This window comes from Lycorma delicatula, chromosome 1 (genome assembly GCF_047948215.1).
Source record: "Lycorma delicatula isolate Av1 chromosome 1, ASM4794821v1, whole genome shotgun sequence".
Lineage (NCBI taxonomy): Eukaryota > Metazoa > Arthropoda > Insecta > Hemiptera > Fulgoridae > Lycorma > Lycorma delicatula.
Genome location: NC_134455.1, coordinates 102,078,718 through 102,104,825, shown reverse-complemented (window position 1 = coordinate 102,104,825; position 26,108 = coordinate 102,078,718). Strand labels below are relative to the sequence as shown.

Sequence of the window (26,108 nt, the reverse complement as noted above, 5' to 3'; positions counted from 1 at the left end):
TCTCTGCCTAATTGAGCTTTGAAGTTTCTGATTAACATGGTTTTTAGGGATGTTACAAGGGTTATTTTTTTTTCAAGGTCCGATCGTCACGAAATTAAAACCACAGTGAAACTAAAAAAAATTTTATTTGTAACAAGTACTTACGCTATCTCTACATAGTCGCCAATCTGATTTAGACATTTGTCGTAGCGTGGTACCAACTTTCCAATACCCTCGTCATCGAACGGAGCCGCCTGTGTTTCCAGCTGTTTCTGCAGCTTGATGTCTGTGCCAAAATGTTGTCCTCCTAGCCAGCGTTTCATGTGAGCAAAGAGGTGAAAATCAGATGGAGCAAAGTCCGGGCTGTATGGTGGGTGATCAAACGCTTCCCAACGAAAACGCTACGGGAGCTTCTTTGTTAACAGCTGCAGTGTGCGGCCGAGCATTGTCATGGAGAAAGACAATGCCTGATGACAACATTCCTCTCCGCTTATTCTGAATTGCCCTTCGTAGATGTTGAAGAGCCACGCAGTATGAGGCTGCTGTGATGGTCGTGCCACGTTCCATGAATTCCACCAGGAGAACTCCATTCCGGTCCCAGAACACAGAAGCCATACACTTTGTTATAGAAGGTTCACTTGAACTTCTTTGGTTTACTGGGAAAATGAGAATGCATCCACTGTTTGGATTGTTATTCTGTTTTTTTCAGCTTCGAAATGGACCCATGTCTTGTCCCCTGTGACAATTTTGTTCAAAAAATGTTCTCCTTCATTGTGGTAGAGCTGGAGAAACGTTAGGGAGGCGTCCATTCTCATTGTTTTGTGATGGACGGACAGCATCTTGGAAACCCATCTCGCACATAGTTTGCGGTACTGAAGTCTCTCACTCACAATGGTGTAGAGAACTGACCTTGAAATTTCAATAAACTAATCACTCAATACAGAAATTGTGAACCGACGATTTTCCCGAATTGCCTCATCCACTCGCTCAACGAGATCATCGGTTGACACTTGCTTCCTTCCCTGACCGCCTGCATCATGAACAACTGTACGTCCTATTTTAAAGTTCCTGCACCATTGTCGCACTTTGCTGTCACTGATTGAAGTTTCACCGTACACATTACTTATTCGTCCATGAATTTCAGCTACATTACACCCCTCAGCCTGAAGAAATCGAATTACCGCACGCACTTCACACTTGGCGGGAGATGCTATTGTTTTAGACATGTTTACGTGTGCTAGCTGCGCGTTCAGAACTAAACGAAGTGACGCGGCGTGATTGAAGGCCATACTAGAGACGCTGCGCAACACATATGCGCAAAGGTCATCCGATTTATGGGCGGGTTTTTATTTCGCGACCGATCGGACCTTGAAAAAATAACCCTCGTATTTATGTCAACTTTGAATAGATCCCAGAACCTTTCTGTTTCTTTATGGTCTTTTCGAGTTATTTTTATTATTAGTAGGTACATGGGTGTTTATTATAGTGTAGATTAGTTTACCAGTCTGCATGATTGAGTTTACATTGTGTGTGGAATTGTTAGGTGATTTGCTTTGATTTTGGACTTTGATTCCAATGCTTCTGATCATATTTATCTTCTAAGTGGCAGCCCATCTTATTTGAATGCTGCCTTCTCTAACTGTGGTGTTGCTTGGTTCAGCTGGTGGAGTATTCCTTAAGACCTTTCATGACTAGGTCCAGAGTTAAACTGCAGAAGTGATCTAGTGAGATGTGATTTGATGATAAATGAAGCTGTGAAGTTTGTTTAGATTCAGTTAACCAGACAAATTCTCTCCTATTTGTTTGGATATATCCAAGTGTGCACCTCACTGGCCCAATCAGTCTTTTTTATTTTGGAGAAAAGTCTGATCCTAAATATTACACCCAATAATTTTATAAGTCATAAATAATACTGCACAGTAATAACATTAGTACTAATAGCTGCTAGGTTTTTTGTATTAGAAAAAATGTTCCCTAAGTAAAAAAACATTTGAAATTATTTCAATTTACTTTAAAGGGAAATCCTCATATGTAATAATTTAATTCCAGTAGTAAAAAATTTAATGCCTGGACAGTAATGGCTTTTCTCATTTGTGTATCTACTTTAGCTAATGAAGTCAAAATGACATTCATAGTCATAAGTCGATTTGGAAGAAATTTTAATATTTATTTTTGAATTCTAATAAATTATGAACAAAATAATTTAAGAAGTTAAAGAGAAAATTCCAACCAAATTTTCCATTATTAACTATGGACTGAAATGATAAAATTAAATAAACTACTGTTTTAGTTTAACTGTAATATAACATTTTTTTGGGCAACTGTTATCTTCTTTCAGGTTTATTGCCCACAAAAATTTTAAAAGTATTACTCTAACCATTTTGTGATGCTATGTTTTTAGTTGTGTATATATGACAGGTCTTTTACAACCACTGTGTGATAACTGGAAATGGTTTTTCAACACAAATGGAATTTCACACTTGGCTGTTTTCATGAAGATATTAACGTGGTGTTTTTCCTTCAGAAATAATATTGTAACATAATGTGTAGCGATATAAGTTAGTTTGTCATTATACATTAATAAATGAATAATTTTAAGAAATGTTTAATGGTACTGTATTTTAATCATTGTTCAATAATTACATAGGTAGTTATGGCAAATAAAATCTATTATGAACAAAACTACCCTAATTCAGCAACATATGAACAATATAGTTCAAGAGGGTATAGAAATAATAGATCGCATCAAGAAAACTCTAAGAAAATAAAAATGCAATATAATGATACTGTAACTGAAAATGCTGGGTATACATATTATCAAAACACACCAGGTAATTTTTATCATATACTTCATGGTGAAATAGATCCTTTTATTTTATTTTGTATGTGTAAATGTTGGGCTTTTTGCATATTTTTTCAACAAATAAAATTATTCTTATCCCTTAGGATTAGAATAATGCATAGATATAATATTTCTTTATAAAAGTACAAAAAAGAAATGTTGTTGCTAAATGTATATACTAAATCAGATTTTCTTTAATAGCAGTCATAGACCTAGATAGTTAAGGATATAGGTAAATTACAGTTTAAACTGAAGAATAGGACGCTTCTCCATAAATATAAATGCACTACTGAACATAATAATGCCTAGATCACTGAAATTTGGAGGGAGGCCTTTACTTAAATTATACCCTTATACATCTTCTCATCAGAGTATAGGCGAATCAACTCTTCTTATCTCAAAGAAATTCTACATTTATACATCCAAATTTAACTAGTGATGTCTATGAGCTAATAGGGTATAGGTAAAGCATCACTTCTCATAAAAATGGAACTACATTATCTTATAATCACCATACTTATAAAACACATTTATTAAATACTACAAAACTGGTTTCCATGTATACTTATTTATATAGATTTATTATTGTTTGATTTATGAAAATAAATATATCCTTAGGACTGTTTTATCACCATAGTTTCCTTGGCCCATACTTCTCCAACCATTCAGTTTCTATCTCCAAATTTCCTTAGGTATACATCAATCAGACATTCTATCAAAATGTGTTATCCATCCTGTCCATTTTTAATCTTTTCTTCCATTTTGATAATGTTAATTCCTTCTAGACCTCTTCATTATAGAGTCTATCCAATCTCTTACAGCCCTAGAATCCATATGATCTCAAACTAATTTCCAGTGCCTGTATTTTATTATGTATCTTACGTATTTGGTTGTGTTTAACCATATAATAGCGTTGGTACGGCCATCGCCTTGTAAAACTTTAATCGGTCTCCTTTCTGGTTTTCTTGCAGAGCATCTGTTGAATGCATCCACAAAATGTCTGAAACACGCGTCCATGCACATTCAGATGTGCATGTGCACACATATGAATATGCACATGCACATGCAAACATACATGCGTGCATGCGCACAACATTTTTAAGTTTCTGGTCAATATCATGATCTATATCATGAGTGATGTCATGTCTAAGGCTATCAGAAATGTGAAACCTGCTCTGTGTTTTTAACATTTGAGATGAATGTGTACACATTGAATTTTCATTTTCATTGAATTTTTACACATTTATATATATATATACTGCAGCCCTGATGTATTGCTTGATTAATGGGAATTTCTTAAGATAATTGGTCTCCTATAGCTAATATAATCTTTGCATTACAGTAAAGACTTTTTATCTCTATTAAGTGTTTGGTAACCACAGAATGTGATTACCAATCACGTTCTGTGTAGGTTGTCTACTAACTCTTGCATTAAGATCACCAGCTATTACTACATAATCTGTTTATCATATAGATCTAGTTTGTTCTGTAACTGACAGTAGGAATGTCATTCTTCCTCCTTAGCATCCTCTAGAGCATATACCTTATCGCACACAGACTACCTCAATCGATCTTAAATCTGACAACAACGATTCATTTGCAGTCATTTACCAAGGTATATGGCTATATAAGAGCTTTCCATTTTTGATTTACCAACATCGCAACACCAGAGTGAACCCTCATATTGTGTGCCATTCTACTGTATAACTCATAATTATCAAAATCTGTCATTCCCTGAAGTTTCTTTTTAGTTTTTGTTACCATTGCTGTAATTATTTTCTTTTCTGGCAGACTGTGACACAATTCAGCTTCCTTGCAACCTAATCCCCTTAATTCCACGTTAATTTTAATAATGCTATTATTCCAAAATCAGTTTATTTTGTCCATTTTTCCGGTCCGGAATTTTTCTTTGATTTGTAAGATTTATGTACTCTAAAGACAGTACCAACATCTTGGAGATAATTACAGTGATGGGGCTGCCATCTTTGAGCAACTATCTGGACCTGCCTTGGGACTGGATTCAGAGATCAACCTCCTAGGCTCTTTCACCCTCTGCCATTCAGAATTTCTTCATCGGCCTTCGAGGCCATTGACCATTTCTTCACCTGTTGGTCCGCAGGAGGTATTTGATTTCCCTCTTACTACCCATTACTAGGAGGCATCCTCTGATCTGCCACCTGAGGATGCACCCTCTAGGTGTTACAGGCTCCCTTGAGCCTGACTTCATACTAAAAGACTACATAGTAAGATTACTTATTTACTACAAGAAAATAACTCTGTTAAATGCTGTTTTACATATATTTGTTAATGAATAACTTTTTGATGTAAACCTACTGAAAGTGACTTTTCTACATTGCTTGAGCTTAGTGATATAACCTCAAAAGTTAATACTTTTAGTTTTATAAAAACAAAAGTAGAAATAAAATTTTGGATTTATGCAATTGAAAAATATACTTTCATCTTAAGAAATTATGCAGTTAAGCTTTCCCACTATTACTTCAAGTAGTAGTAAGAAAATGTACCTAGTTCTTATAAACTTACCTAATAAAAATACATTAGTCAAATCTTTTAATCTTAGTCAAAAACTTTTCAATTAGTAGCCACATTATAAAGTTGTGGTAGATCCTCCACTACAGAAACAGTATGTTTTATTTGATACATGCTCCCTTAATCTTCCCTCTAAAAATCAGTATAAAAACACCACATATTTCAGATTACTTTCTATTTTCTTTTTAACCCTTTGTTAGTGATACTTGACTTACAGACCAAACTAGATAATCTGTTGAATATTTCATTCTTGAAATATTTCAGAGCTGACGAAGATGAACAAAAAGTCGGTTCATTGCAGTGATCAAACCATGGGATCCCTATCCCCAAAGTTTTACCCATATGGACAGGAGAAATCACAGCTGGTTGTAAGTCATCTATTAAGCTTCCTGTAACCATGTAACCACCCTCTGGAATTTCATCTGTGACATCCCATTCTACCAAATCTCCTCCATTGCCTTGTATACTGGTGGATATGGTTGAAGAACCACCAGACCCCAGTGCATCGAAGTTCTTTAAAATCAAAAATATAAAAAATAAAAATCGGATTGCATACAAGACTTATAATATATTTTACTGAAATTCCTTATCTATTATTATCTTTACTTATGAATATTATTCTGTGGAACATTAGAGGTCTTCGGTTCCACATTGAGGATAGAGGGTTGGCACTCGCCCATGAACCACTAAACTACTAATCATGTACTTCCAAGAAACACATCTTTTACAACAGGATGCAGTAACACTAACAGCTATTTCAGTGAGAGGTACGACTGCCTAGTGGTGGAGTTTCTATTTTCATGAGGAACGAGGTGTCTGCTACAAGGATTCCGCTAGCCAACCTTATTCCTGCTGTTACTATAAAGGTCTAGAAGTCTGTAAAGTTCAGTGACTTAGAAATCTCAAATCTTATCACACAAATTCCATCTCCATCGTAAATAGTAGAAGACTTAAATGCCCACTATATTTCCTGGTGTTCATCTTTCTGCTCCTCGAGGAAATATGATATGAAATATGAATGAAACAGGACTTGGACCTTTGTCTACTGAATGATGGGTCGCACAGATCCATGTCCTTCATCTGGTACATTGTCCAACATTGACCTCTCCATATGGTCACAAATTTTACTCCATCTTAATTGGTCTGTTTGTGAGACTTTCACGATAGTGATCACAGGCCAATTATTATTGTTTTTGGTGTCAAGTGCGAGGTGGAAAAAGTCATGGAGATAGATTGTTGAAAATCATAAAGCCTTCCCATCACAGTATGACAATGGTGCAGACATCCTTGATTAACTTTCCTCTTTTCTGCCCATGATACTTGAGAATGCTAACTGATATATTCCACAGACATTGGGTAAACCTAGACATCCTAACATTCCTTGGAGGAATGATGATTGCCAAAACGCTATAAGCAATCAGCAGCAAGCATCTATGCAAATTTAACCACAGGTCTACAACTGAACATCTAAATGTATACCATAGGGCTAGAGCGGTATGTTGTAGAGTGTTCTTGGACACTAAGATGAAGTCATGGACAAAATACTTGAACACTATCTGACGCACTACTCCCATGTCTACCCTGTGGAAAAAGATTCATGCAATTTGCAGATCACCGAAACAATATTCTCGTTCTTATTCATGAAGGAAGAACAACTTTCATCTTCTGTAGGGGAACTACCTTGGCAAATTCTTTTCACTAGATGTCTCTCACTTCATCATATAATAATTTTCAGAGGTACAAGATAGAGACGGAAGTATTATTGTTCAACATTGGTGATTCGGTCAGTGAATTAAATGCATCATTCGTATTCAGGAGTTGTTACATACACTTTAAAACTCACATGACACCACCCCTGGACTTAACAACATTTGTCTCAGAATTCTGTCACATCTTCCTAATTCAGAGTTTCAACACCTGTTGAACAAAAGATTTATTCTGTGTGCACAAGTCTTCCCACCCATCTGATCAGAAGCCTTTGTCGTATCAGTACTTAAACCTGGTAAAGACAAAGCAAACCCCTTAAGCTACCGCCCTATTGCCTTGAGTGTTTTATGCAAAGTAATGGAGAGAATGGTGAACCGCAAACTTACATCATACTTGGAAGAGACGATCTTACATTAAACATTTAGTGTTATTGGAGACAGCTATTCAAAATGCTTTCCTACTCCACTAAGGCCTCATCGCTATCTTCTTTGATATCAGTAAGGCGTTGCACAGCCTGGTGATATTGTGTTCTAAACACTCTCAAAGAATGGGGAGTTAAAGGCAGTATACTTGCTTTTATTAGGGGCTTCTTAGATCACCGAATGTTCTGTGTTCATGTTGGGAGATTCTCTCTCGGGTATCTTTGAGAATGGAGTACAAGGTAGTGAATTGTGCTACCTTATTTTCTATAGCCATCAGAAGTATTACTAAATGTATACATCACTTGTTTTATGTTATTCATTTGTTGATTTTACTGTGTGTGTGTGTGTGTGTGTGTGTGTGTGTGTGTGTGTGTGTGTGTGTGTGTGTGTGTGTGTGTGTGTGTGTGTGTGTGTGTGTGTGTGTGTGTGTGTGTGTGTGTGTGTGTGTGTGTGTGTGTGTGTGTGTGTGTGTGTGTGTGTGTGTGTGTGTGTGTGTGTGTGTGTGTGTGTGTGTGTGTGTGTGTGTGTGTGTGTGTGTGTGTGTGTGTGTGTGTGTGTGTGTGTGTGTGTGTGTGTGTGTGTGTGTGTGTGTGTGTGTGTGTGTGTGTGTGTGTGTGTGTGTGTGTGTGTGTGTGTGTGTGTGTGTGTGTGTGTGTGTGTGTGTGTGTGTGTGTGTGTGTGTGTGTGTGTGTGTGTGTGTGTGTGTGTGTGTGTGTGTGTGTGTGTGTGTGTGTGTGTGTGTGTGTGTGTGTGTGTGTGTGTGTGTGTGTGTGTGTGTGTGTGTGTGTGTGTGTGTGTGTGTGTGTGTGTGTGTGTGTGTGTGTGTGTGTGTGTGTGTGTGTGTGTGTGTGTGTGTGTGTGTGTGTGTGTGTGTGTGTGTGTGTGTGTGTGTGTGTGTGTGTGTGTGTGTGTGTGTGTGTGTGTGTGTGTGTGTGTGTGTGTGTGTGTGTGTGTGTGTGTGTGTGTGTGTGTGTGTGTGTGTGTGTGTGTGTGTGTGTGTGTGTGTGTGTGTGTATATATTACATCCTGTTTTACAGCCACAGCAGAGTCTACAGCAGAACACTATTTTTCACTTTGAAGCTTGGTCCAGGGTTACCGGCTTCACCTTCTCACCTGAGAAAACAAAATGTGTAGTCTTTTCTCTGCTGCTGGACTCTTCCATTTGACAAGTTTTTCTCAATGGAGAGCAAATTGCTATCACTCCTGAGGATATCATGTTTTTAGGTTTATTTTTTGATAGCCACCTTAACGTGCATCAAACACATCAAAGAATAAAAACAAACTGTTCCAAACTTTTAGAACGAACTACTCCATAGTTCGATTATGGTTGTGTGGCCTACTCTTCAGCACGTCATACCATGCTTAAAATGCAGGATGCTGTACATCATGCTTTCCTTCGGCTTGCCACAGGTGCCTTCAGATCAAGCCCTGTTGCAAGCTATATATGAGCCATCACTTTGGTGATGCTCACTTTGTGTGAGTCATCACATTACTTGCATCTTATGTTGTCCATCTCAAAGGACAGCCAAATCACCTGGTTTTTGACCCAGTCCTTAGGAATCCTAATTTAGGAAGGTATGAGGACACACCATCCTTGTAGTACATTGTAGGTGTTCGTATCCAATATCTACTGCATCATATAAATGTTACATCACCTTCACTTTTTCCAATGTATCTGTACTCATATCCTCCATGGGGAATAAACCTTATAAATTTTATGTTTGACCTTACGATATACAATAAAGAATCAACACCACCTGTACTTTGTCTTCCAGCAAACTTTTCACTATATTCTCCACATACTTGTGGATTGCATATGTTGTGCAGCGTTTTCATAAATTTAAATTGTCCAGAAATATCTGTCAAATCTTTGGCAATGAAGTTTTAGGCCGGGTGTTTATATTTTTGCATCATGTTGCTCTTAGATAAAATGTGTTATTGTTGCATATAGTTTTTGTATTTGTGTATGTTTTTTTTTCTGTTATCTGAGGAGGAGCCTTTAAACCCCTCTCTGATTTTGTTAAATTTTATGTTAATGTAAATTTTGTTTTCATTAAAGTTTTTTGTGTTCATTTTTGTTTCTTTTAAATTTTATCGTATTTTTAAGATTCAGACTGTGATATTAGTAAGTTTTTAGTGATATTAGTTTTTAAGTTTTTATTTCATTTTTAATATTTTAATTTTTATGTTAGTTCTTAGTCTTTTTGTTATCCTTGAAGGGGTCCTTTACACCCCTCTTCGGATATGTAAAATTCTATTTTTAGTTAAATTTTATCTATGTTTACAGCTGTGATATTATTTTAAATATATTTTAAGAAACTTTTTATCGTAGTTTTTATAAAACCTTTTTATTCAGAGCGATAAGCAAAAGCATTAAAAAGTCTCTTAGATGGGAATGTTTGGACCTTGTGATCCTCCACTACTTTTTCATTTGTTCTGATCTTTGTGCCTTTTCTAGTGTTAAAAATGAGGTGTGTTTTTCTTGTGAGTGTGAAGCAAGTGTTTTTGTTTATGATTTTCTGTTAATTATATCTTAAATGTGTGGTGTCTTCTGGTGTTAAGGTCAATTTCCTTCAGATCCTCTCTCATTTCTTGCATCCTGTCGTGGGTGTTAGAGTTTAATTTTTTTGTATTTAGATTTATATTTTAACATTTTGTTAAAATCTTTTCTGGTTTTTTTAGATTGCCTAAAACAGTTCAGTTATCCCTCTCCTAACTTTCTCTATAAATGTTTAGATAATTTGCATATATTTCTTCTTTCCTTTGGTATCCTTTCATCTCTTACTTCACAGATGCCCACTCTATTTCATATACATTATGCTATCACTCGCTTATTCTAGCCACTTCCACCTCATCCTAAAAATCCATCTCTTACCATATCTTAAATTTCCTTTTCTAAACCATTGTTCACTGCTCACAATTGTCAGTATTAAATCAAATTTATATTGAACTTTTAGAAATAGTGAAAAAGTTGCTGATTACATTACATAATAATTATTTCTGATAACTAATTCATTATTTAAGAAAATCCTTTCAATAATAAAATTGTGTATGTGTACAAACTATTTAAATATAACAAATATAATTTGTTGTTAATCAACCTGTGGGTGAACTCTCAACTCTGTATATTACACATTTGCCTAAGCATTATAATATTCACTCAATTTCATTTAATTGCAATACTAGTATTCTTATTGTAAAAAAATTTATTTTTTGTTTATTATATTTACGGCAATGTAAATATTCTTATCTTTGGTGTTATTTATTATATAACCAGGTAAGGTATCATTTACTATGAATGTTTGTGCAGTAATACAGCATTCAGTATTAGAATTATTTATACTTAGGCAATCTTGAAGCAGGCTTCCTTGTCAGTCAATTACATTCTGTCCTTAAAATTACATTTAGTTAATATTTTTGTAATAAATGAAAAATGTTTATTATCATTAATTCTTCATTACTATTTTTTAGGAGGTGAAGATTTAGAGAAAGAAGTAGAGAACTGGGATTATCAAAATTATCCTCCTGTTAGTCCAAAACATAAATTAAGCCATGGTTCAAATGGCAAAAAGTCAAATACCCAACCTATGGCAAATACCCCAAGGTAAGATGTAGTGGTCATATGAACTTAACATAATCAAAACTGTAATTCTCTTTCTATTGATTCTGCATGCAAATGCAAAAACTAATTCTGCAGGCCTTAAAACCTGCATGTTTATTATAACCTGATCTTCAAAATTTTTTTTTTATTTAAGTAATTCTGTTCACTTGAACTAGACGGGAGCGGACATAGTGAAGATGAATGAAAGCCTTAATAAGCCAACAATGTTTTACATGGCTTATATAGGTCACAGTTGCATAATTTTTTCTTCTTTCACTGTTTTGTCCGAGGTAAATCGACAACCCCTTAATGCATCTTTGAGTGGACTAAACAAGTGTTAGTCAGAAGGGGCAAGATCAGGACTATACAGAGGATGAGCCAGTACTTCAAAGTTGGGTTTCTGGAGCATTACAGCAGTGTAGGCAGCAGTATGTGGACGGGCATTTTCCAACCTTTCGACAGCAGTCCTCAGTATTTGCTTTGAATTGTAGGCTACAGCTTGGCAGTAAGCATCACACTGTAATGCGCAGTTTATTGTGGTGCCCCTTTTCTCATAATGTTCCACTACTGGGCCTTGTGAGTCCCAAAAACCGTAAGCATCAGTTTTCCTGCGGATGGTTGGGTCTTGAACTTTTTTTGCAGGGAAAATTTGGATGTTTCCATTCCATACTCTGCCGTTTACTCTCTGACTCGTAATGATGGATCCATGTTTCGTCACCAGTGATGATTCTGTCTAAGATGTCCCGTACATTACCATAGTGATCCAAATGTTTTTGGCATATGTCCAAGCGCGTTTGTTTATGCAACTGTGAGTTGTTTTGGGACCCATCTTGCACAGACTTTATGAAACCAAAGTCTGTTGTGGATGATTTCGTAGGCAGAACTATGACTAATTTGCAGACAATGTGCCACTTCAACAGTTATTAGTCTAAGAAAACCATGTCACGTGCACGCTCAATGTTTCTTCATTTGTGGCGGTAAATGGTCGCCCAGCTCCTTCGTCGTTCATAACTTGTGCGCCCATTTTTTAATTTTTTAATCCATTCATAGACACTCCATTGCGGCAACACACTGTTCCTGTACTTTACCGAAAGTCTTCGATGAATTTTGGCTCCTCATACACCTTCCGACCACAAAAAACGGATTACTGAACATTGTTCTTCTTTGGTGTAAACAGAAAGCGAAGCAGCCATGGTTAACAGCAGCGCAGTGATAATGGAACTAACCTCTTCTTTTTTTCTTGTTTAGCCTCCGGTAACTACCGTTTAGATAATTCTTTAGAGGATGAATGAGGATGATATGTATGAGTGTAAATGAAGTGTAGTCTTGTACAATCTCAGTTCGACCATTCCTGAGATGTGTGGTTAATCTAAACCCAACCACCAAAGAACACCGGTATCCACGATCTAGTATTCAAATCCATGTAAAAATAACTGGCTTTACTAGGACTTGAACGCTGTAACTCTCGACTTCCAAATCAGCTGATTTGGGAAGACTCGTTAACCACTAGACCAACCCGGTGGGTTAATGGAACTAACCTAGTATCATCAAACCTGCACAGACAACAATTATACCACGCATGCATCATGTATGCAACACAACAGTACTACCAACATAAACAAAAATATAACTAAATTGCAGATAATAATTGACTTCCCTTGTAGTTTTTAATGTATGTACTATTTCATTAATCTAGATTTATTTATATTCATTTTTAAGAAAATATGTTTACAAAACAGCTACTGTCAGTATTTATTTTAAACATTAAATCATAGTAGATTAATATTAAGGAATTACATTAAAAATGTTCTCTGGAGTGTCATGTACATACATGTAATAATTATAAAATCTTCTTAAATGATGTTCTCATTTTTTGATTGCCCTCAAGCATAAATTTCAAGTCCAGAATTTGTTAGGATGAGAACTAATTTACTTATGATTTAATTAGTGAATTGTCTAGAGGTAAAAATTCATCTTTATTGCTTACTGTGGCAAAATTTGGAAGAAATGCAGATATGAATGCAAGAAATTATCAGTCACTGTTACAAATTGCATTCTGCAAGTTTATATAAATTAGTAAATTTATCCATAATTTTCTGTTAATTTTGTCATCTGTCATACAGAAAACTTTCTTTCCAAGCAATACAAGTGTTAAATATTTCATATTTGAACCTAAATTGATTATTACACAAATTTTTGTAATCAACTAGACAATGTAACTTTAAGATTTTTTTGCAGCAATAACTTAGTTTAATTTTGCCTATAATAATGTTGTTCTATATGCAACACTTATTGCCAAAGTAGGGTTAAATAGTTCCCTGCAAAAACTTAATATCTACCTTTTCATTACAGACACTGATAAAATTTAATTCACTAAATGCACTACTAAAACATTTATGTGGAAGTCTTGAGATGTATGAGTTGTCAATATCAATTCGTTGTCATTGCAATGAGGTGACAGTGATGGAAGCTGGTATGTTGATGAAATGATTAAACATAACTTTCTTTCATCAAAAAAAGAACAGCAAAGAAAAATTAATTCAAAATAAAAATGTAAATGTATAGTCACAGATAGTATCATCTGATAATTCCAACTAAGATAATATAAGCAGTACTTAAATTGTTCACAGAGCCAAGCTTTGGTTCACTATAATAGGTCATCACATCACCAAAGGGAAAATGTACAAAAAAAAATCCAAAAGGAAAAATCTATTTTTTGGGGTAAAGAAATTCCTGTAAAATAATTGAAACTACTAAAATAACATGTATTAATTATTAAATTACAAAGTACTGATCAGATCATTGTGAGCATCATAAATATGAACCAACCAGATTGCAAGATATGCACAGTACAAAATTATCAAAATTGATCTCAAATTAATTCCAATTTTGCATATATCTTACATTTATTTACCTCGTTTATAAATAAAAATCAACCTTCAAAGCAGGCTTGTAATTTTCATAAAACTATTATGATTTTTTAAAAATGTACCTAATTAAAATAGCCCAGCTTTTATAAAAGAAAAACATTTTGAAAGATAGGAAGAATTAAAACAATTTGCAATCATCTCTAAATGCTTATGAATTATAGTCGCTGGTTCTGATAATTTTTCAGTGCAATGATGGTGATTGTGAATAGTATCATACTTATCTTAAAATACTATATATCATACTTATCTTAAGATAAGTAAGATTTTTTTATGGAATTATACTTTTTAATTTTTCTTCAGGTGTCAAATTCTAACTACTACCAACTTTATTAATTTGGCACCAACTTTAAAATTTGAACTTTGTTTTCTTTTTTTAATTTTCAATTTATTTTATTTTACATTTTTATGTAATCAAATGAACTAGAACCCACATATTAAATACTCAAAGCACCATCAAATCGTCTAGGGAATTTATTGAGATTTCACCCTAAATGATGATTCAACAAGTACAATCCATCTAATAGAATAAACGGGTCATTGAAAAAGGTTGCAGGAAAAAATCATATCTCCCCATGCAATTAAGATTAATTAGAACTGCAAGATGTGACCAGCTGTGACTTTGAGCTGATGCACACAATGCCTCTGAGGCTCTGTCAGTTAGTGAGTCAATGGCGACAGTTCAGCAGAAAGCACAGTACATTTTGTGGTTACTGGAATATAAATCAGTTAACTGTTAAACAGACTTTCTGGTGTGTTTATGGTATAATGATCCATTATAAGGTAGTACGAGCAGTTTAAGGAATCTGGCAACAACATGGAAGTCTCCTGCAAGGCCCAAAACGAGAACAAAGCAGTTGAACGTATATACCAAAGTAGCCTAAGAAGCCCTAAAAAATCAATTTCTAGGTGAAGTTTACAGTTAGGTATTCCAAAGACAACTATTCAAAGTGTGCCAGCCTCCATGGCATAAGTGGGTAGCGTCTCAGCCTTTCATCTGGAGGCCCCGGGTTTGAATCCGTCAGGCACAGCAGTTTCACAGATGCTACAAATCATTCATCTCATCCTCTGAAGCAATACCAATAGTGGTCTCAAGGTTAAACAAAAAAAATTATTCAAAATGTGTTGCACATTACAAAATTCAGCTTAAACATCAAATAAAACCTATGGATCATCCTATACATATTTAATTCACTAGTAAAATGCTTACTAAACATTGACTATGACAAAACATGTATGTTTTCCTGCAAGTTTACGAAAGTGAACAAGAAAGTAGTAATGTTGCTGTATAATTTTTCAACAATATTGTGCGCCCCCATGCTTTTTAGCCTAGACGTTCAATGCGCTCTCAATGAAAGATTCCCCTTAATCATTGGATTTGTGGGGCCGGTTCTGTTTTGGCCTCTGAGAAGCCCAAATTTGACACCCCTAGACATTTTTCTACAAGGATATGTACGGATCAATGCTGCTTATTGCCACAGTTAATGCCTGCTATGATCCAGTGGACCTGGGCAAAAGTCTTATTATAGAAACAGATTTCATATTAAAACATTCTAAGGTATGTAAAGTTGAATTAAAAAAATGTTCAGTGATGCAATTTTTTGTAAATTGCTGCAACCTTTTTCCATGACTGTAACAGTGTGCATCCCCCTATTTCTAATCTACAGCATATCTTGATATTAATTGGAGTAAAACCAATCCATTACAATTACAGTAAAAGAATTTCGTTTCATTTTCAATAAAAGAATTTTTAAAGTGATAACTTTAAAGTTATTCATAGTTCACTCAAGAACTTCACTCTTTGCTTCCTCCCCAGTTAATGAACAGAAAATAAATGGGCAGCATATAAGTAATAAGTAAATGCCGGTCTCTGTAGTGGAGTGGTAGGTGTCTGCTCATCATCCACATCGTGCATAGATGGAATTTTTTGTATGCTAAAAAATGTTAATTTCACATTCCCACCACACAACCTTTGAACTTAGGTATATAATTAATTTAAAAAATATAAAAATAATGGAGTGTAGCTAATTACATTTAAAACATAACCCATAAAAAGTATTTGGAGGATCATATGTTCTCTTCTTAATAAAATAAAACAATCGATAAAAAAATTTGTCAAAGTAGAATAATGAAAATTAATATTTAATAAGACAGGATCTTTTTTTGAATTACTTTTAAAAAAGACATTGTAAAGTAGATACAAAACATATTTTTGTATTTATGCAATACAGAAATAACTATTTAAATTTGTTTTTCAGATATTATAGAAATATGGTTCATCGTCGTCCCTCTGCGTTATGTATTCCTGTATTAGCCCAGCCTGAACCAGCTATTCGTCGAAAATCCAAGTTTGTTATTATTATTTCATTATTTATTTTTATTTCTTTATTTTAATTCTAATATGAAAAAGAATTACCTTATCTAAGATAAGAATATTCTTACCTTAGGTAAGAATATTATCTTACCTAAGATATTGCTATTTATAGTAGCTTAAATAAATTTAAAATGTCTACCCTAATTATAATTACACTTAAAGGAATATATCTAAATAAAAAAAGTTCCCATTAAATTTCCAAACATTTCAGGTATTTAATGTGAATGGGTGATTGATCTCCTAAGTGGAAAGTAAGTTCACTGGATCTAAAACTAATTTAGTTACAGAAAAGAAAGTGATAAAATAAAATAGATGAATGCAAGGAGAGGAATCCATTTTTGATAATGTTACATAATTGAATGACTGAACTTTTCTGTATTATAATTTTACATCGTTTGAACGACGTGATTTCCTGCTTCAACAGAAATTGGGTAAAATGCTAAAACTTCAATATTGTGCATTTTACTTTTAATTTTGTGCAATTGTTATAAAAACGATTAAATAAGGAATAAGGGAAGATACCAAACACAGATTTCTCTGTTGCAGAACAATTATTTTTAAATATAATAAAAGATAGTCTCTCTAAACACTGTATGTGGCATTGTACTAATGAAGTTTTTGTTGAATTATTATATAATAGGTTCATCAGTAGCACTGTTTCTGGTAGTAACTGTTTTTAATGTTCAAAAACTCTTTCATATGTGATCAAAAAGTATACAAACACTTATTTACAGAGATACTTTCGCAGAAGAGTCCAAAGTAGTGATCTTGATTTGCATTTTTGATTCTTTTCATCAAATTTAATGTATTTACAGATTTCATCATGTTCCTGTAAGCAGACTGTGATTTTTAAGAGTTGCTATAATCACTATTCATAATAATATTTATTTAGTAATGGCACTTGTAGTTTTTATAAACCTGACCTATTATGATTTATATCAGTATATGTTTGTTGAGACAACATAGAGACAACCTTTGGTCCTGAAAGTTGGTGTATGAAAATTACCTTGTTTATTTTACAGTCAAGCAGTAGGCATGAACATGTCAGCACATTCACTTATACCCTAATCCTGTTCTAGCTACAACTCTATTAGCAATGTTGTCTACCTGAGAAGCATGTTGCAATGGTTATCCATATTTAAAGTTAAGTAGTAAACATTCGTCCTGAGTATATATAATAGTAAACATTCGTCCTGAGTATATATAATAGTAAACATGTATATGAATGTACAGATTACATGACACACTGTAATCAAACTCCAAACTACTTTGCATAAGGCCAGCCAAGTGGAGGGTCACTTAGTCTGACACTTTAATTATGTAATAAATATTTGATACTATTAGTTTGGTTATTTACATCCTTACATATACTGGTGTACATAAATATTTCTATGGTGGTTATCATATTGTATATTCTAAATTGGTGATTTCGAATATAATAAATAGCAAGTTTGACTTTCCTTATACATTAGTTCATCAATGCTATCTAAACAAGGGTTTAAATATCTTCTTTTTTTTTTACGAAGGTGAAACACAGAAAACCAGTTGGTTTATAAAAATGTTTTTATTGGTAGGTATCTGTTTACCACTCCTATGTTACATGTAGAGTAAGGTATGCTAATTACTAATTGTACTGTATAAAGGTCTTGGAATGTTATTTGCTTCATATTGCTTGTACAGAGCGTTTCATAATGTTCTTCGGAGTTTTGAAAATTCATTACCAAAAAACTATTTCACTCATAAGAATAAAACAAGTACTGTACAAAAGAGTACTTCAAATAGTTTTTTCCACATATTCTAGGCAGTTAGTAAACCATTTGCTAGCTAGGCGTCGACAGTAGAGAAAATGGCTGCCACGGGAAGCGAGAAATCGATTTGTGTGTTAGAATTTCACTTGTCAAAGTCAGTAATTTATGTGCAACGTGCGTTCCGGTTGAAATTTCATAAGGAGCTACAAAGTGAATATTCAATTCGGCCATGGTATAAACAGTTCTGTGACTAGTTGCTTGTGCAAGCGAAAATCAACTGGTCGTCCATCAACCTCAGAAGTCAATGTCGAACGTGTGCGTGCAAGTTTCATTCGCAGGCCGAGAATTAGGAATTCCGAAAACAACAGTGTGGAGAGAGTTCTCCGTAAACGTTTATTATGCAAACCGTACCATTTTCAATTAATCCAGCGTCTTTCTGATGGAGATAAAACACGTAGGCTCGATTTTTGTTCAGTACAGGAAAAGATGTTGTTAGATGAAGGTTTTCTAAACAAGATAATTTTCAGCGATGAGGCTACTTTCCATATTAGCGGCAAAGTAAACCGTCATAACGTCCGAATGTGGAACACACATTCGGGATTCTCCGAAAGTAAACGTTTTTTGTGCGATCTCTCGTGAGGCAGTGTATGTACAATTATGACTTACGCCTCAGCTACTCAACGACTTCCATTTTCCAGCAATATGGTTGTCCTGTCCATTTTCATAAAGACGTTCGACAGTACCTTAACACAACATTACCTCGGCGCTGGATTGGACGTGCGTCTGAAGAAGACCAACACATTATGCTGTGGCCACCAACATCACCAGACCTGACGCCATGTGATTTCTTTCTTTGGGGATACGGTGTTTAACGAACCAATGCCGTACGATATCGCTGAGCTAAAGGATCGCATAATCAATGCAATCAATCCTATAGAAAATGACATGTTAGAAAGAGTTTGTCAAGAGCTATACTTTCGTGTTGTGTGCTGTGTCACCAGAGGAGCACATATTGAACATTTATAGATTTTAACAATACAACTTTCATTTAGGTTAGTAAAATACTGAATTTTTGTAACCCCTAGGAACTTTATGAAACGCCCGGTATATTGGAAAACCTCTGTATTGTTGTAACTACATTTTGTTAGTACATCTTATTTATATCCTTAATAACTTCACCCAAAATATATGTTAAAGGTTTCATAGTTTGAAGTAGTTGTGAAATTCTATTGCTTGTTTTCTCAGGTTGTGGTTGCCTTATCTTGCTTATTTTTTCAGAATTACCTTTTACTATTTTGTTTAATGTAAGTAGAAGAACATGTTGATTTTTCAGTATAGATATATTTTATGTATAGTAAAACATAGAATCATTGAGATTCTACCAGAATATAATGTATAGACTGTATGTCTCATTAGCAAACACTTTTCATTTGCAGCAGACTCTCAGAAACTATTTGCCCAATATTTTGTTGTAATAAGTTCTAATTAACAACAATCTTTGTGTGATCCATGGATTTAAAAATAGAGGTGAACGAGGAATGCATGAGATATCTAAATCATTATCACACAACTGAATGTTTGACTGATTTGACAAATGAAATGAAATTCCATTTTACTTTTAATAAATTAAAAATTTAACTAGATTAATAAATAATTTACTGACAAGTGATTTTTAAGACCTCTTTTTTCTGTTTAGCCTCCGGAACCACTGTAAGGTATTAACTTTGAGAATGAATGAAGATATGTATGAATGTAAATGAAGTACAGTCATCTTGTCTCAGATCGACCATTCCTGAGATGTGTTGTTAATTGAAACCCAGCCACTAAAGAACACCAGTATCCACGATCAGATGTCTAAGTAATTGCCTTTACTAGGATTTGAATCTTAGAACTCTCAACTTTGAAATCAGCTGATTTGCAATGAGTTCACCACTAGACCACCCTATTGGGTTGATTTTTTTTGAAGACCTAGTGTTTTAGAAGAAATTATCAGTGGAACTGAGCAATATTTTGTATAATCTTGATGGATGATAGAACATTACACAATATTGTAATAGATATTATGGTGAAAATTTTTTTTGAAATCTGCAGCATAAAAAAACTAATAGATAATCACAACTAATACAAAACCCAGATACAATGTCCATGGAAAGTACAATCTGACTGCTTCAATTGTATGTTGTTCGAATGAACAAATGCAGCTTCAAACCAAGATAAAAAGAAATTCAAATGCATAAAATTACTTCCACAGTCTTAATAACAATTGCAAAATTAGTTTCAGCATATATTTTTAATAAGTCTCTGAGAGGAGGTTGTGGATAAAATATGTGGGTACAATCTTATGCTCTACTCCCCAGTCTACTGTGTGTCTACATGCACTAAAAACTCACGTGACATCTCCCATGGACCTGACAACATTAGTCTCAGTATTACTGTCACACCTTCCCATTTTGGCACGCTACAACACTTGTTGTGTATTTACAGTGGTTTATTATCCACACAACGTCTTCCCACCAGTCTGGTCAGAAGCCATTATCATAACAGTACTTAAATCTAGTAAAGACAAGGCATACCCTTCAAGCTACTGCCCAAAACGTGGATTTCTGCCAAGGATGATCTTACATTGACCATTTAGTATCACAGGAAGTAGCTAACCAAAACGTTTTCCTGCTCCACCAGTGTCTTCGTTTCTATCTTTATCAGGAAGGCGTGAGACAGTCTAGCGATGTGGTATTCTAAATACATCTAGTCAAGGTCAATATGTTTGCTTTTATTAGGGGTTTCTTAATTGATTGAACTTTCAGAGATTCTTTATCAGGTAGCGTCACCTTGGAGAATAGAGTGCCTCAGGGAAGTGTATTAAGTGCCACCTTGTTTGCTATAGCTATAAACAGTATTACTAAATGTGAGCAGCTACCTGTTTCTTGGTCTTTATTTGTTATGAACACTGTATCTCGCCTTCAGGCTTGATCCAGGGATACTGGCTTCACCCTTTCATCTGAGAAAACAAAATGTGTAGTCTTTTCTTTAGCCTGCAGGAGGGGACTCTTTTATTCTAAAAGTCCTTCTCAATGGAGAGCTAATTGCTATTTCTTAAGTTTTTGGGTTTAATTTTTGAGAGCCGTCTTACCTGGGACAGACAATTAAAAACAAAATGTTCCAAACTTCTAGATATGCTGAGAGTCCTTTGCAACACCAATTGGGAAGCTGAATGGTCATGTATGTTATTATGATTGTCACCTATTCTTCAGCGCATCATACCACACTTAAAATGCTGGATGCTTGCTGTACATCATTCTTTCATTCATCTTGCTACAGGTACCTTTAGATAAAGCTGTGTCGCAAGCATACTTGTTCCATCACTTTGGGATAGATGGGACCACCTTTTAGCATCTTACTCTGTTTGTCTTAAAGGACATCCAAATCACCAGATTTTTAATGCAATCCTTGCAAATACTCATAAGTATGAGGACTGTCCATGTTATACAGCACTATGGGTTACTACACCTTATAAATACTACACTTTTGATTCTTGTAGCTTTTCTCTGTTCATATCCTCTGTGGAAAATCAACCCAACAAATTTTAATCTTGACCTTATCTTATATAATAAAAAAATCAACAACCTTCATCTTTCAGCAAATGTTGTACCAACTTCTCTGACAAACCTGACACAGTAGTATACACAGATGGATTGAAACAGAAAGATAGTTGGATGTGCATTTTAGTTGACAGAACCTGTTTGGTCTACCTAGTACTACAAGTTTCTTTACTGCTGAACTGTATGCTACCAATAAGGCTTTGAACATCATTAACCTAAAATACAGTCATATCCTTATTTGCAGCAACTTGTATAGTGCTCTCCTAGCTTTAGAAGATTTGTTTCTAAACACCCTATCATCATTGCAATCTATAATGCAATCGCCAAGTTGAACCACTGCAACACACAAGTATGTTGCTAGAATGTGCAGAATCTGCCGCTGAAGATACATGTAGAGTCAACTATTCTTCACCAGTCATGTTAATACTATATCAGACTTCATTAATTGTGTAAAACACACTATTCAAGCAACATGGGAAGATAAGTTGACTGCTACAGTAGATAATAAAAAACTCTCCAGCATATTAAAGATACTGTGTTACCTTGGGAGTCCTCATGTAGAAAACTTCAACAGGAATTTGTCCTCTGCCGATTGTGGATAAGGCTATGACTACAGAGCTACTCATAGGTACCTGATGTCAGGAGAAAACACTCCTCCACTATGCTTACGATGTGACTGCCGCATAACTGTGTGCAACATCCTTGTGGATTGTGTATGGTATCATTATACAATATTGTAAATTTCAAATTGTCCAGAAACATTTGTCAAATAATGAGCAATAAGGAAGTTTTAGATGGATGTTGCTATTTCTGTGACATGTTAACATAAAATTTAATATTGCGGTGTATATATCTTTTACTAGTGTTGGAGAGTAGTTAATGTAGTTGTTTTTTTGTTTGATTGTTATGAGTTTTATGTTAATTTTTTATTCTGTTATCTGAGAAGGAGCCGTTTACACCCTCTCTGACTTTGTACTGTATTTGTTTATTTAAATTTTATATTTTTTTTGTTTTTGTTACCTTTTTTAAATTAAATTACATGTTTAGATTCTGACTGATATTAGTAAGTTTTTAGCGATATTTTGAGTGTTTATTACTTTTAAGTTTTAGTTTATTTAATCTTTCAGTTTTAATCTATTTTTAGTTTTAACGTGAAGGTGTTTTTCACCCCCAAAAAAATTTTCAGTTCAGCTGTAGTTACAAAATTTTTAGTAATCATTGAATGAGGAAAATAACTTTTAATTATATAACTTGTAAATATTAGATTTGAAAGTTGAAAGTTGTAATGTAACATAAAACTGAAGCAAAAAGTATAATGTAAAAAAAAAACCTTTTTATTAATTGTTTTATGAAGGTATGTTTTAAGAACTAAAATAGTTTTAAAAAGTGGTTCAAATAGTTGCTTCATACTGTAGATTTATATTAACCCAGATTGTTTTTTGTATAAATCTAATTTTTACTTCTTTTGGTATGAATTTATTAATCGTATTGTATTTCAACAGGAGTCAGGGTAAGTTTGATGAAGAAAAATCTGAACAGAAGATGCGGTACCGTACTAAACAGCACAATCAAGGTCAAAATCTGTTACAATCTCCACAGTCAATGCCTTTACCAACACAAAATGAAGGCAATGACCAAACCGATGATTCAAGCAGTGGAGATGGCAGACAAAGCTTACTCTCAAACACTCAATCAAGGTATATCAACATTCTCATTGTTACATGTTTTATTTTATCAATATCTTTTTACATGTTGTATTATAGTTACTTCATTAGACTAGTAGAAAGACAAGACCAAATAATAATAGACATCACTGTATTAATAATAATAATACCATCACTGTATTTTGTGAAATATTATTTTATTTCTTCTTATCTGGTTCCACTGTTATGAGATAGTACATTCAATCATTAAATAAATATTTTTACATATTTAAAATTGGCATTAAACAGTACCACGAATTTGTGTTAGTATGAATAATGACAGTATTAAGAAAGTTCTGTATTTCTGGTATTTTTATCAGCACTATATTTCTATACTGTAAAACTACAAACTTTCAACCAATTTTTTTTTAGTTTAAAATATTTTGACATAAATATTTTTTCTTCCTTTATTTCTTATGGATTCTGAAAAGGTTGTCAACCATGTTCATGGTAGTTATTGCAAGAACTTTATATATAGCAGAAATGGCATTCCTCAAGGGTGAGTGGGTCACCCTGCTACATTTAGCATACACCAAATATTAACACTAACATACGAGCTGTAGCTATTAAGTAATGAGACTAATGCTGTAAAATATTTTATTTTAAATTTATACATATTTAGTTATTATCCCCTTATACTCTACACCCTTACTCTATCCCTAGAACGCTCCATGCGAATTTTCCATTGTTCAAAACAGTGTAGGAAGGCTTCTTCTGTGAGCTCTTTGACACGTGCCGCTTTTTCTTTCACAGCTTCAACTGTCTGAAATCTTGTTCCTTTTAATGAAGATTTGTCCTTGGGGAACAGGTAAGTCACAGGTAAGTCAGGCAAATAAAGCGGATGATCTAACACTGGGATGTTTATACTTTTTGTTGGTGTTGCGAAGAAATTTACGTACCCCCCACAAGTGAAGGAGTGTCAGACTCTCATGGATTTGACTAGATATTATTTAGAGCTGTGTGCCCACATTCTACTGACTAAAACCCATAATTCATTGTTTCACCCCACCCGAGCTTGGATCAGCAATTAAGCATAGCACAACCCCTGGGATGCCTTTGAGCTCGAGGGGGTCAAAGAGTCCCTGTGCTTCATCACCTCAGCCCATCTGCACAAACAATGGCTCTGCAGAGGGCTGTCCATCATCCTCTCCATGCAACTCACCAGTCCTGTTCTTTACCTGATCTCAGAACTTTTTCTGACCTGGTCTGTCTTTTCCATCCTGACTGTTGTTCCCAGAACCCCACCTGTAGTGTGGAACTTGGGTCTTATGTTACTCCATTAGCTCCTTAAACTTATCGATGCATCCCTTTCCTTCTGTTGCAGAACCTTGTACACAAAACTGGACACCACCCCAAATTTATTCACTCCAGTTAGCTACACAGCGATCACATTGTCGGGGTCTATCCTCCCAGTTACAGTAGTACATTGTCTTTCTACCAGCAGATACATGAGAAAAATAAGTTTTTCACCATATCTTAATCACCCCAGACATTCTGGGCTCTTTGTCCTGTGCCTCATGAAGAGGTATGCCCTGAAGGAACCATGGCAATTCAGGAACTGAGTGAGTAAAAAATTCAGCTCACCAAGCCGCCTCCCAAACTAACGACTCTATCTCTTTTAATTAACTTCCAGTCCATGTTGTCCATGCACCTTTCCTTGTTGTCATCCATCTGTTCTGCCACTCTGTTATTAGCTCTATACGGGCATCCTCCTTGCTCATCCCTTCAGCCATCTTAAATTTTGTTTTGCCATTTGCTGTAGCAGAGGTACACCTATGACCACAAATAAGACCTCCGTGGACACAGATGAATAAGCCCGTGCTATTCTCAGTGCCACTTTCCTCTTTACCCCCTCCAGATATATCTACTTCGGTCTCTTCTCAATGCTGTAGACCACACCGTGACTCCATAGCAGCAGAAAATGTATTAACATGTGCATATAATCTACGAATAGAGGCCTGTGGTCCAGTCATTCTCATCAGTCTGTTTAAATTCTTAACCACTTTCTCAGCCTTGGTACAAGTTTCTTGCATGTGAAATGTGAAAGATCATCTGTGGTCAAGCCATATGCCTGAGGTATTTTACATTTTTGACTGACTGAGCCGGTCCTTCTGCTGTTTTGATCTAGATTGGGTCTATTTTCCTTCTTCCAGTTACAGATGAATCATCTTAGTTTTCCGGTATGAGAGCTATAAACCTCTAGCCCTCATCCAGTCACCAACCATTATTAACCCCTTGTTTGCTGTAACCACCTGTTCTTCACATTTTGCCGTAATGAAAAGTGCAAGGTGGTCCATGAAAGCTATGGGATGTAAGCCCTCTGGATACTCCAGATGTAAAATTCCATAAAAATTGAGGTTCCATAGAACCGAACCCAATATTGAGCCTTGGGGGACCCTGCTCTAGACTATAAATCTAATTTCACTATTACCAGTGCGATATATGAGGACTCTCTTGCAAATATCTTTGAAATCAGCCTTAAATCACCATAAATGTAACCTTCCAACTGAGAATGTTAAAGGCATTTTGTATATTGACCAGTACCACCACAAGAATGCAACGTTTTCAAACGACCTCAACTGGAATGCTGTCCAGACTTCGGCTGTTGTGCAGCTTCATTTTCTTTCCTGCCATCTTCAGTTCATCCATGGCAAAGAGA

At 34.9% G+C, this 26,108-nt stretch overlaps 1 protein-coding gene across 2 annotated transcripts in view; it reads left to right on the top strand.

Annotated features, from left to right (window-relative positions):
- The window catches only part of LOC142320499 (uncharacterized), a 73,791-nt gene that overhangs the window by 5,160 nt on the left and 42,523 nt on the right, over nt 1-26,108 (top strand). For both annotated transcript variants that reach the window (XM_075358367.1, XM_075358362.1), the window contains exons 2-4: nt 10,969-11,101; nt 16,284-16,373; nt 23,249-23,443. In XM_075358367.1, coding sequence (XP_075214482.1) covers nt 11,085-11,101; nt 16,284-16,373; nt 23,249-23,443 — 302 coding nt within the window. In that variant the 5' untranslated portion in view covers nt 10,969-11,084. The remainder of the gene's footprint in view (nt 1-10,968; nt 11,102-16,283; nt 16,374-23,248; nt 23,444-26,108) is intronic.